The following is a 14,113-nucleotide window of genomic DNA, read 5'->3' as shown; positions in this document are numbered from 1 at the left end:
TGTGTGCATATGTGTGTCAGTGTATATGTGCCAGTACTCCCCCAGCCAATATATTACATGCTCTCACGTGGCTGGATGATAACAGCATTGGGGCGCCCAGCCTTCGCCAGTCCGTGAACCCCGGCTGCCCACAGCGGGAAGTGCTGCGTTATCTGCAGTGCGGTGCATGGCAGGGCATTTTGTGGGCAGCAATAAAAATAGTGTAAGAAGCTCATTATAGCAACATAAATAATATATGCCTGTATATTTATATATACTGGTATATATGTCAAGCACTAAGCACTGCTACCAACTTGAACTCCTTCACTACACGTTTGGAGGTCGAGCAGCACATGAGCTTCTGCCGCAGGGGGAGTTCGCTTTTTACGCATTGTACAGCGCTACAGAATATGATGGCGCTATATAAATCCATTTACTGTATAACCCCCAGCATGTCTCTCCTTTTACACCATTAAAGTGATAGCATGAGGTTGAGAAGTTAATACTAATAACCCCCCTCCAGCTCCGGGTATTCTTACTCTTTCCTCGCCCTTTGCTACACCTGTTACTGTAAGGCTGATACTGGGGCGGAAGAAGCGAGTTCTGTCTTCGCAGGGAAAGTTGCGAGTGCGAAACTCTCCTCCTCCCCCCAGCTCCTCCCTTCTCATACTCCTCAAAGCAGCTGGAAGTTTGCGAGCCCTTCAGTGCGCTCTCCCCGTGCAGTGCGCTCTCCCTCCTGCCCCCTCGCCATGGCAGAGGCTGAGCTGGCCCAGAAGCTGCAGCGCCGCTTGGTGCTGGAAGATGCGGATTCCCCGGCCGGGGACAGCGCGGAGCCGCAGGTAGAGGACGGAGAGAAGCTGCCCACGGCCAATGCCGACAACGAGCTGAGTGCCAAACTCAACAGGCGGCAGGACATCAACGCGGGCAACGCCGTGCCGGCCACCCGGACCACCGTGTTCAACCCCTACACCGAGTTCAAGGAGTTCTCCCGAAAACAGATCAAGGACATGGATGCCATGTTCCGCCGGTGAGTGCGAGCGATGACTTCTGTCACTGGAAGAGGGGGCGTGGGGGCTACTGGGGCATTGGACAAAGTGGGGTGGGTACTGGGGCGTTGGGTATAGTGGGGTGGGGGCTACTGTGGGAATGGACATAATGGGGTGGGGTCTACTGGGGCATTGGGCATAGTGGGGTGGGGGCTACTGGGGCATTGAGCATAGTGGGGGCTACTGGGGGAATGGGTATTATAGGGAGCATGGGTATAGTGCTGATGGGGGAGGGGGTAGTATTTGTGTATTATGAGTCCATTCATATAATTATAGATGTTCTATAAAGCTGAGCTTCAGGGCTGCTGTCTTTTTTATTTATTTATTTATTTTTTTTAAAAAGAAAAAAGTGTAAGAGTGGAATGCATAACTTATTTCTGGCACCCAAAGAGTTAACTCTCCACTCTTTTCATGTAGTTTAAAGTGATCCCTTTTATACAGATCCCTGTATATGTATGTATGTATATATATCTATATCATATACCGTATACACCATGTGTTAAACGTCTCACCGATCTCTCGTCTTGTCCGGGGTGAGCCTTTGGTCTTTCTCCAGCCCCTCGGCTGATTCACACTCGAGTTCCTGCTACACTCACTCGTTCTCGTAACTTCTCTTATGAATCAGCGTAATTCCTCTTTCTGAACTGAACCCCGTGCAGATAACTGCGAAGGGTGCTATTCAAACCTGCTGGGATCTTGGCACAGATGCCAACTGGCGATCATCACTGTGGATAAGACTTTGGAACAGAGGAGCTGCTTGTGGTTGTTGGAGTATAACTCTCAGCATGCTCAAAACAGCCAGAGCCAATAGAAGACGTAAGCGACGCTCTGATTAAGGCGTCTGGCGGTATACCCAGGAACAGCGCTTAGGGCAAGGCAGATCCCGCCAGATAGGTAGCCCTGTTCCGGTGCCACGTAGGTTTCGCTCTATTCTGCGTTGATCTTTATGGCGCTTATCGCTGGCCAGCTGGCACATCCCTGCTACCGCATTCTTCTTGGGTGTGGGCCAGCAGGTGTAGGTAGCCGCATGCTGGACTGTATGCAGTTTATTCCGCTACTTCTATAGGCATTATTACCCCATAGGGCAAACATAAAGGAAGAACATAAAATCCTGTTCAGTCCTAATGCAGCTGGATTGTGTTGCATCCAAGCGTGATTCATAGTCACACCTCTCTGTATGTGCTAACTCTTGTGTGTCAGAGTTTCCTCACTTTGATAAAAAACAAACAAACCATGTATTTATTAAAAAAAAAAAACTGCACAGGAAACCCTTTTTTTAAAAATCTTATTAAAAAAAAAAAACCCCACCTCATAAAACTTTAAAAGACAATCCACCGGTGCAATTTAAATCATTAACGGTATTTACGCCAGGAGTGCATGTACTTTGTTTTTCTTTTTTAATAGGCGCTCCCGTTAGCCGCGTGGTTTACCTAAAAGGACACCCACAAAAAATGGGGTTATTTATATAATTCTGGTGCAAATTTCTAACAAAAAATTCTACCACCTAAGCAAAAAACAAACAATATTTTGCTGACTGCACATTTTTATTACATGAATTTAAATGGCGCCATCAGATTCTGTAGCGTTGTTACAATAGGGAACAGTATAAATATTTAACAACTTTAAAAAAACAAAACAAACATTAACACATGAAAACCATATTAGTAAAGAAGAAGCGGGTCCTGCTCTTGCACGCTCACAGATATGTATATACGGCAGCGTGTATTTTAGGAGTAACGTCACGTGATACACGGGATACAGTGGCGTGTGTTAGTTTGTGTGTGAGAAGAATGCGTGTTTGTGAAAGGCTTGAGGTGTGTGGGGGGGAGGCAGACAGTGTGGCTACTTGTTTCCCGGCTGGTTTAGGCTGCGGTTGTGTTTGTAGATATGAGAGGACTGTTAGGTCAGTGTGCGTGGGGACGCCTGGCACCGCTGCTGCCGTGTGTGTGTGTGTGTGTGTGAGTGTGACCTCCGCCCCGGAGCTCACGGTGTAGGGTGTGCTTCTCTTCAGAACACTTGTTGTGCAGCTGTGTGTGTCACTGACAATCGCCGCCTTGTGCAGTTTAACACTATCACTGCTGTCCGCCTGTCTAATTATTACCGGGGAAGAACACATGGACTGTGCAATATGTCTATATGGTGCATCTATAAATAACAATGGCTGAAAGTGATGGGAGGTGTACTTGTATGGCAGAAATCCTGTATAATCTCTCAAAATCATAACTTAGTGCAAAGTTAACCTACCTACACTGCGCTGACCTCACACCCTAACCCCTTGAGTTTCAAGGATTTTTTTTTCATTTTTTTATTTTTTCCCCCTTCTGAGTCAGAAACTGTTTATTTCCGCTTTCACTCTCATATATAATAATAACCCATTAAAATGCTATTAATTACAGCACTTTCTGCCAAATGTGCTTTCGGCTGCTTTATAACCGGGCCAAGACGGCTACACTTGCCCCTCAGGTCCTCCTATGATCTGTGCCGAGGCCCGGGGTTTACGTGTTTAATAAACTGATGTTAACCCACCAGCTTTTTATGTCTTTTCTTTCCTCATTTCTCCAGCTTACTTCTTTTTTTTTTTTTTTTTCCCCTCTCTGTGCTTATCTTCCCTTTTACTTGGCTTTTTATCTCTCATCTTGGCTGTACTGTTATCGCCGTAGATGTTTCATACAAGTTAAAACAGCGAGCGTTGCATACCTGGGAGTGTCGGAATGGATGTGTGACATTCCCGCGACTTGCATACCGCTTCCACTTGCATACAGTTCACAGATGCACACGAGGCATGTAGCGTACAAATGGTGTGGGATACTTGGCTTTAACTGTTTCTGCTACACACATCTTCACTTATGTCAAAAAATTATATACGGTATATATAATAAAAATATGCGAGTACCTAAAGATTCAGTAACACGTTTACAAGAACACCAAATTAACAAGGAGGGACAGTTTAATGTCACGGGGATCCGTTTCAAAGGATAACGCGTATTATTAAAGTACTTTCTGACTGCTTCAAAATGCATTATCCTTTGAAAAGGATCCATGTGACATTAAACTGTCCCTTATTGTTAATTCTCACCTCCTTGAAAAAGTAATAGTAATAACTTACCTTAGAGAGAAGCTGCAGTTCCTTCCTACCTCCTCCGTGGTCTGATTGTTGCCGCAGCAAACAACCAGTGGCAAGCAATCCTAATGAAGTCAATGAAACCTCTTTATTTTCATGTTAGACTCCCAGCAGTAAGTATGTCAGGATAGGTGTTCAGCTGAACACATCTCCTGCGCAGAAAGTAATGGGGGGGGGGGGCAAATGCACGTGAATCGCCCATTCATTTGCAAGACAGGAATCTTGGAAATCTTTAAGGGATCTCCCAGCTATTAAATGCATTAAAGTCAATATGATGGCTGGAGTGTCCCTTTAGTGCCTTCCTACCAACGAAGAATGGATATTAAAGTACCCTGTTTAATAATAATTAATATCATTTAGTGCTACATTTTCTCAATTGGCTGTTAGCCGGGGAGCGTATGTTTTGAACTTACCGAGCTTATTAGTTACATTACATGATTCATGCATTATCCTAATACAAGTAGATAAAAACATTGATGTGACTGTCCTTTAAAATATAAATGCACCTTTATTCAATACATGTTAATGATATTCTTTAAAAACAGTGTTAAATTCGTACCTACATTGTAGCAAGTTTTTAAAGGCCAGAGAAAATGATCAATTCTGCATTCAATACAGTATATGCATATTCTATTAAAATGTATACTGTTTAAATTTTCCTTCTTCATATAAGCAAAAAAAACATTTTTGCCTTATTTTAAACATTTTGAGTAGTGCCCCAATTAAAATAAATAGTAGTTCAACATTGAACCTCAAATTTACATGAAACAGTCATTTACTTATATTTTAGTTTTTAATAATTCCGCACGTTCAATAACTCTCGCCCTTGAGCTGTGACATAACATCTCAAGGGGGGGGCGGCTTTGGCAACTGGATGGCAAGAAGACGAGACCCCAGCAGATCGGCTCCAGACGATTTACAGCGGATCACCAGTGAGCTTTGTGATGACGAAGGAAATCTTTGTAAGTGTCCTCTGTCTCCTTCCTCCTCGGCTGTGAGTTGGTGAGACAGAGGGGTCTATTCACTTAAAGAGCCAGTTTAATGTCCCCGACGCCCACACTATAGAAGCATAGAATTATGCATTTTTTTTTTTTTATTCAACACTTCTCTTTATTAAATAGTTTTGGCCAAGTACATACAATAAGATATATATCATTAAAGATTAAAATATAAGAGAGCAAGGGAAAAAAATAGAATTTTAAATTTAGCTGGCTGTATAAGGTATTTCACGAATACAGTACGCTTATTACAGATTTGTCAGTTTTAGGATCCAGTCCTCAAAAATAGCCATTCTCATGTAGTGGGACGTACTTATCCAGCCTAGGCCTTTTTCCATTCCTAGTTGAAATATGGTAATATTTGATTTTTTTTAATTGGGACCATAGAAAGAGTTTATTATTCCAATAACTAGCGATCAAGAGTGTTAAGAAATCTCCCACTCACGCATGAGACTGATTGGGGTTGCCTTTGTTAATGCATAGTGACATCAGTAAAAGGCAAATGTCCAGCTGTGATGAAACCCCTCACTTTATTGTGACCCTTTCTAGGGTTAAAAATATTTTCTCCCTAGGGGGTTAATTTGCCTCATTGCTGATGCCTGTTAGTAGGCCCAGGGCAGTGAAAGGGTTAGCGCTTCTCTCTGGCACAGGTATGCCCTTCGGGCTACAAGGTGATGTGACGTCTGCTCACACGCACCGAGTTCTTCCTGGCTCGATGCGTTGTCCTGATTGAAGCTGGGACCTTTGTGATTTGAACAGCGATTAGTCAGTAACTCCTGTCTAATAATTAAACCGATCCATAAAATGGCTTCCTACAAACACGCTAGGCCGAGACCACATAGGTGCTAAGCAACTTCTTATAGTTACGCGCACCTTTCCTCGTGTTCTATACGGATAAGTGCCTAGCCTTGCAGCTGCCAGTTTACTATCCCTGCTAAAGAAGAATGCTTATTAAAATACTCCTGTGAGTACTTTTCAATATGCTTTCTTCAAAAATAGGGAAATGGACTTGCTTCAGGTTGCTCCTTCCGTGATGTGACGATTCTTACCACTAACTGGTAGGAATTGGTGGCCGGAAAGCACTCTAATTGAAATCAATGGGAGCGCTTTCCGCGCATGCACACGGGGGGCCTACAGCACCCTCTGAGCCAGCGCTGGAGGTAAGTATATCACGTGCTGGAGATGTGCTCGGCACGTAGCTGGGGGAAAGGGGCAAATGCATATGGAGGGGATTCTGTGCAGGGAACGCCACGAAATTTAAAGGCACCGTGCAGATATAATGGACATTAAAGTGCGTATGATGGGTGGAGTGTCCCTCTTAAATGTCCTTGTGTGCCCGGAGGTATAATTTCCATTTGTATCCTTTAACTGTAATGGGTGCAGCGTTTTCTGCGCTGATAATGTGTACGTTCCGTTTTAGGCTGTAACCCATGTCTATAAATGGTCTTTGGTATGTTGCTGGCCGAGATCCCCTCCTCCTATGACACAATCAGTTCTTCCTTTTCTGTAACTTCCAATTTAAGACTCAAAAAGCATTTTTTTGCCTCCGCTCTGGTCTTGCTATATCTGAGCTGCACTATTTTCAGCTCTGGCCGCTGTTCCCAGGAAGCTTGTGCTGCGCTCCGTCAGCAAAACCGCTGGTGTTTCCTGTGTGCCATAACGTAATGGGCGCGATGTGGTTTTATTTTCTCTCCCGTACTTTTAAGTGAAGCATGCTTCTGTGTTTACACGCTCTGCGCTGCTGTTCTGATTTGCATAACAATAAAGTGGATATAGAGGCAAAAAAGGTCATCATTGTTGGCCTTGCTTGTATATGTATATATATATATATATATATATATACCCAGAATCCCTTGCCGCGGCGATAGTGCTACAATAATAATAATGCCTCTGCTACCCTGTTAAAATGAATGCACACCAGCACAAACCGGGATCATGTGGCTTTTACTACCAGTGCCCATTAGGTGTGAGTACAAACTCATCAAGACCCAATGCCCCTGATAGCCAAGCAGCTACAGTCTGAGTAAAGGAACTGAGATAGCGATGTAAAGATTTTTGGTGTAACAATGCCTTTAAGTTTTTTTTTTTTTTGTGTGTCTGTTTTTTGTTGACCATTGCATCATGTATCCTAGCTTACTAGATCACTCAAGCTAATGAGGAGACTGATCGTCTGAGGCTAGGTTTCCACTTTGGTATTTTTTGCAAAAACACCCATGATAACGCCAATTCAGCCACACGGCGTTTTATTAGTGAAAAAACGCTGCGGCCAGATGTTAGCTGTTCTTCAATAGGAAATCGCACAATGCCATATCCACTTGGAGTTTTTCTGTTTGGCGTTTTTTCAGTCCTCTTTGGCGTTTTTCTGCTGTTTTGGGCTCTGTGGCAGTTTTTCAAAATTGCAGCATGTTAGTTTTTTGCAAGGAAATCTTGGTGTTTTTCTCCAATAGAAGTCTATGGGAGAGAAAGCCATGTGGGTTTTGCCTTGGCATTTTTTATGGCGTCTTTTTCCACAGTTACAAAACAGGGGCAGGACCCTGGAAGAGGAAGAGCTGCCATTTTCCCAGTACTGTGGTAAAACTTTTATCTGCTTGTACACTGTGTGCTGTCTCTGTGTAATTTATTAGCAGCATGGCCCCCAGAATTGTCTTTGATGTGTCCAAGCTTATTTAACTAGTGAGTATCCCTTGCAATTTGCACCATCATTTGGGGCCAATCTTCCTAGAGGAGCAGACATTCGGAATAAAGCATGCCTTACAAACCACAGAAAAGAGACAAAAGGGTCCGCCGGGGCGTGTGTAAGTAGAACTCTACCAAGGAAATGACATCAGGGGGCAGATACTTGCCATTTATCCTAATCCATTTTAGCTGGGTGAAAATTCTAACTTGTAAAGGCTGGAAAAACTGCCTAAGGTCAAAAAAGCAATTTCCACAGAAAGGCAGAAAACGCCAAAATGGAGTGGCAGTTTTCCTGGTGTTTTTCATCAAGAAAATAACGCAGGAAAAATACCCAAGTGGAAACCTAGCCTGACTCTACTTAGTGGAACCTAGCTTCATCCACTAGGTCCTCTATAATGGGCATTAGTCTCGGGTTTCTTGATGACCACCATTGATCTTTTGTGGTATCCCAAATCTCTGGAACCCTTTGCAGTCTACATGTCTCCCCGGCTTTTTTCTTTACTTCTCTCTTGGTTCAGATCTTCTGCTGATTCTGCATATGTAGATGTTGTCAATTGCCTATATTGTTTACTTATTATCATTTTTTGCAATGTTTCTGCTGCTTGAGGGTATTAATCGTTGTCCTTTCAATGCAGGTATGATGCTGGACGAGATGGCTTTATAGACTTGATGGAACTCAAGCTGATGATGGAGAAGCTAGGGGCTCCACAGACGCATCTTGGTTTAAAAAACATGATATCGGAAGTAGACGAAGACTTTGATGGGAAGTTGAACTTCCGAGAGGTAATGCTACATCTTGACAGGCCTGAGATGATATAGTTGCGTGAAGTGTTTAAGTTATGGGTTTATATATTTAGATCTCAGGCTTGGGGGGGGGGATATGTAGCAGACCATATATTGTGTATATACTCCAAGGAGGGGAGCTCTTTACATGTGCTAGTAGGTGACATGTAAAATGTTTGTGTGTCATGGGAAGAATGTCTCATGCGGTCACCTTTGTTTTGTAGCAAGGTTTATCTGGTTCTTGGAAATTACCTCCTCCTTCCCCGTGGAGTGAAAGCAACATAATGTTTCACTCTGTTCCAAATGCACACTTACATGAAAACTCCTGACTTTTTCTACACAGCCATATATGTCAAAGAAGCCTAAAAAGAATGCATATCGAAGTACTCTGAGTACTTTAGTATTCATTCTTAAAAACGCAGGGGCATAGAGCACTTATCCGAAGTAGAAGCTGTAGCTGCCCTCATCCTTCTGGTCTAACAGATCTTGCCACAGATTATGTGCTTGAAAAATGAAATATGGTTTTGGCATTAATCTCAGCACAAAAAAAAGGGTTTCCATGGCCAAGCAGCTGCATGCAAGCATCGCATCACCAAATACAATGCCAGGCGTTGGATCAAGTGATGTAAAGCGCGCCGCCACTGGACCCTGGAGCAGTGGAAATGTGTTCTGTGGAGTCACGGATCATGCTTCTCTGTTTGGGTGAGTCTGGGTTTGGCGGATGCCAGGAGAACGTTACCTGCCTGACTGCATTGTGCCAACTGTAAAGTTTGGTGGAGGAGGGATAATGGTCTGGGGCTGTATTCAGGGTGTTGGCCTTTATGAATACGATGTCATAAAAGTCCCTGTTGGTGTATTGGTCAGGTGTCCCCATATAGTTTAAACTGTGGTGCGGCTGTAATGTGGCCAATGGAGAGGCATTTATCCTTCTTGTCGATGTCTAAGGGGAATGGTGACTATTGTCTATCTGTTATACTGTGTGGATCAGAACAGATTAACCTATATTTTATGTAGCCACCTGTTGCCGATGCCTGGTTAAGTGCACTCCCATTCCTGCCAGATTTACTGTTGTTGGTGCTGGTTCTCTGGAGTAAATATGGGTTTCTGCGGAGTCCTATGCCTCTTGTATATTTTAAAACATAATTTGGCTGGTACTTGTGCTGTGTATACTATGTACGCTATGAGTGTTCCAGAAGGTATCTTCTTAAATCCTTTTTATATTGGAATAGCCGAGCCATCACATGTACTTTACATTTTCATGTTGTCCATTTTGCAAATGCATGGGGGGGGGATTCTGCAACCCCCCCCCCCCTTCCACTAAATGCCCTGGAGGAGATGCACTTGCCTCCCCCGTCAGATCCAGTGCAGCAGCAGAAGATATTACAGCATGGATGCACATTCTGTGTCGGCTAAGTTTTTTTTTTTTTGTTTTTTTTTTTTTTTTTCTTTCCGCTAGGAATGTATATCAAAGTACTTGCAGAATATGCATTCTTCTTTAGTAGACGTGTCGGGGAGATTAGACTGTCCCTTTAAGATAGAAACGACTTGAAATTTACCACCACCCTAGAAAGTGCTGAACTTGGTGGCTATTTTTGGTACAAAATTGGTTTTGTCCTTTTCAGTCGAAAGGGTAACTGATTATTTAAAGGTTGCTACAAATAACACAACTCTCCTTAGATACTGTGGCTGGTTTCTTCCTATTTTTGTAATGTCAGCTGATTATAATTTTTTCAATAAAACATTTGATTTCTGTACACAAGGTCCTTTGGTCGCAGCTGTGTAGCTTAAACTTTGTTTGATTTTATTGACAAGACAGGATGTTCCTGTTAATACCGAGATTTTATTTGTTTTATATTCAAAGTTCTCCTGCATTATAATAGTTTACTTGTTGAGGATAACAATATTCACCATTGTATTTAGTGGGGGGAATGGAATCTAGGGTGCATTTGTTCAGTTTTTGATTTAAAATAATCTGGGATACAATTGAAAATCTCACGACTCCATAGTCCTTTGACCCCTGGAGTTCCCAATTTCTTGTCGTAATACGAGCTTGCTCCAAATATCATGAACAATTAGGAATTTATTTCCTGTCCAGCTTTTTTATAGTTGCTGTGTTTTTTTTCAGTAGAATCCTAACTAATGCAACAGAAATGTTTTGCAGTTCCTGTATAGTATTGTGGGATTATAGGAGAGCCTCGTAAAGGGACACTCCAGCCACCATACTTTAACACGTATAATAGCTGTGTCCCCCTTTTAAATGCATGGAGGAATTTAGAGAAATCCTCCCACTCCGTGCACTTGCTCTCCTTCCCTGCCCTACAACTCCTTGTCTTGCAGGAGAAGTGTTCTACTGAACACATCACGTGTTTGCCAGTGTACATGTGTGTTTATACTCGCTGTTGGCCAGCACTGGGTTGCTCAGGAGTTCAAGGTGGTCTAATTAGCCCCCCCTGTTGATTGTGAACACTTTCCTGACCGTGATTGGGCTGTACGCTAAAGCTGCAGCTTCTCCTAAAGCCAATACGTATTAAAGTAGTTCCATTATTTGTTGATGGGGCTTCATAGGGTACTAAAGTGTTCCTTTAAGAGTAATGAATTGACAAGCTAACCGCTGTAACGTGTCCGCACTAGGGGCACAAGTAGGAGGGTGAGAAGCGTGGGAAGCTATGAGTGTACAATAGACCCTTGGTGCTGGATACACGGGATGCTCTGGTTACCTGATATAAGATGTGGCACAGCAGTCTGATTGGCATCTTCCCATGCCAACCTTGGGAGTGGGAGACCTAGTTAGCGGTGCTGTCGGTATCCTCTTGGGATCATGTAATGAGAGAGCAGCTAGAAGTTTTAAGAAAACCCAAGGGCTACCATGACAAACGTTTGTGTGTGATTGTTTTGTGTCTTTTTGTTTCTTTGTGGATGCAAAAAGAGATTATGAGCCAGTAATTTGTATCTTGTATTCAATGTCCCATTAGATTCCCGCCACGCTATTTACACTATGGAGTGTTACAAAGCTTACAATTTGGGGCAGTGGGAAAACAAGATGGCTATTTGCTGCACAGGTGGTATAAGTTGAAGAAAAGATGACACTACTTGAATAAGTTTTGGGAATTTTCTTTAATGGTGTGAGGGATGGAAAGCACAGAAGATCAGATGGACACCAGACAGCAACAGAAGACACATCTTATAAGTGGATAAGTAGGGGTTGTACATCCTATTGTTGTGCATAATTATTTATACACATGTTTATTACGGTGGAATTTAACATTTCTTTTTTGTACTTTTTCTTTACATAGTTCCTACTGATCTTTCGTAAGGCAGCTGCCGGAGAGCTGGAACAGGACAGTGGCCTGATGGCTTTGGCTAATCTCTCTGAAATTGATGTCTCCACGGAAGGAGTGAAGGGGGCCAAGGGATTCTTTGAAGCCAAGGTGATTTGAATGCAGGGGCATTGGGGAAGAGAGGAGATGGCAATAAATATGGTGTGGGGGGGGGGTCAGATTTCTGCCGTTAGGCATATGTTTACCATTTCTACCACTTGATGTCAGCTGATCATTGCCTAACTTGTTTCCCTTTCTCTGTGTGTCTGTGTCATCTTGTTTGTTTCATGTGCTTTGTCACAGGTCCAGGCTCTATCCTCGGCAAGCAAGTTTGAGGCAGAAATCCGGGCAGAGCAAGATGAGAGGAAGCGGCAGGAAGAAGAGAAGAAAAATCGCAGGGCTGCATTTAAAGAGCTGAAGTCTGCGTTTAACGCGTAGCTGCTAACTCATGCAAAAAAAGAACCCAATCTTGAGTTTAGTCAACCTAACCAAAGTTCAGCTTGAGAGGCTCTAGCTGGGTGGCCACAGCCCCCTGGCTATTGGACTGCAATCTCCAGCATGCCTAGCAAAAGCATTTGAGCATTCTGGAGAATGTTATCCAAGCAAAGGCACCCGTGGGACCCATTAACATCCTCCTCATAATTCATCAATATCCTTCACGTAAAAATCATAGCGTTCTGTCCTGGCCCCTCTTTATTGCATGAACGGGCATTAGGCCTTAAGCCATGTTTATCACATAAAGCCTTGAGGTCTTAGCATATTTCATTATCTGCCTTCTTTTTGCTATAAACCAACATATTGTGTTGGAGGATATTCTAAGGTGAAGATTTTTTTTTTTAAAGTGTACCTGCATTTACTTGCTGGCTAGATCTACTTGATCCCACTGATGCTGTAGTGGGACAAATACAACATACCATTCCTGTTAATAATACTTAACACACAAATTTGTACATGAGCCAACCACCAAAGTTCCATATCCACTTGCAGCACTTACCGGTACTTTTTAATAAGCAGGCTTTGTTTCCTGCAGTTTATACACACAGTATTTTGTTAATGCTCTCTAAGGCCCGTCCCTTAAACATTCATTCTCATTTGTCAGTAGAACCTCTTGACAAAACAATAAATAGCGAGGATCCAGGCAGATGTCGGTGCAAAGCAGGTGCCGAAATCTAAAATTCTTCCATTTACATACATTTTTTTTTTTTAACTTGCTTTTGGAATATGGGGGGAACCCTTATGTTGTGGAGAATACAACTCTTGTGATACTCAGCCAGCCTTTGAGTATTATTTGAGTGGTAGTGCAACAAGAGGTTGTACAATGTGGTCTTTAGCAAACTATAAAGAGCGTGTATGCGATGATGATACTATAAAGTCAACTTATTGACATTAATTGTGAGTTTATGGGTGTAAATATGAACAATATATTTAGTGGACCAGTAAATGATAGTGTGATTGAAACGAAGTACCACAAACACTGTATAATGGGGTTCTCTGTGCAATGTCCCCACATTCCATGTTCCATAAAAACACCCCTCAGATTTACATTGATTCTAACTGTGGGCCTTTGTGGCTAGTATTTTTCATACTGTGACCTGACAAGATTTTAGAGTAGGAGAGAGCTTGAATGTGAATGGTTTTATCTCAAACACTTTTACATATGCGCGTACCCACACACCCTACACAAATGAAGCAATTTCCTGGTTAATACTTGGTACCTAAGGTGTTAATAGATTATACCTTGCTTCTTGTGTATGGGGATGTAGTGTCCATGATAAACTTTTATAGAATTATGTGCAGTTCCTTGCACACCACGAAAATGTTTCTGCTGGTTGCTGTTCTTTATACATTTTATATTAAAAATAATAAAGATGTTTTACTAATGAATTGTCTCATTGTTTCTCCTCTTGATCTCATGATCTTTTTTTGTATTGTCTGGCCTCGGCTTCACAGGGTAGTTGTGGGGATTTTACTTAATTCCTTTATACATAATGAAAGGTTAATCCTGGCAAGATTCCCTGGCACAAAGGGCTGAGCTGGCCCTGCACAATGCATAGTTCATCCAGCAAGGTGAAGAAATCTGATTTTGTTATGACAGGAGTAACCAAGCTCTTTTGCCAGAATCTTGATGGTATTGGTCCTTGATAATGAGAAGTAATGTTGGAACAGAACCCTCTCTCCTGCCAACTCCCACTT

At 42.7% G+C, this 14,113-nt stretch overlaps 1 protein-coding gene across 1 annotated transcript; it reads left to right on the top strand.

The window, feature by feature from the left end:
- Positions 1–728: 728 nt before the first annotated feature.
- Positions 729–12,358, top strand: LOC149288247 (EF-hand domain-containing protein D1-like). Its single transcript, XM_089491990.1, has 4 exons — positions 729–1,006; positions 8,456–8,603; positions 11,897–12,031; positions 12,224–12,358. The coding sequence occupies exons 1-4, from the start codon at positions 729–731 to the stop codon at positions 12,356–12,358; spliced, it is 696 nt and encodes a 231-aa protein (XP_089348116.1).
- The last annotated feature ends 1,755 nt before the right edge of the window (positions 12,359–14,113 follow it).

This window comes from Sceloporus occidentalis, unplaced genomic scaffold, assembly GCF_023333645.1.
Source record: "Sceloporus occidentalis isolate IW3139 unplaced genomic scaffold, rSceOcc1.0.p SCAF_53, whole genome shotgun sequence".
NCBI classification, from domain to species: domain Eukaryota; kingdom Metazoa; phylum Chordata; class Lepidosauria; order Squamata; family Phrynosomatidae; genus Sceloporus; species Sceloporus occidentalis.
This window is presented reverse-complemented; position numbering and strand designations above follow the sequence as displayed.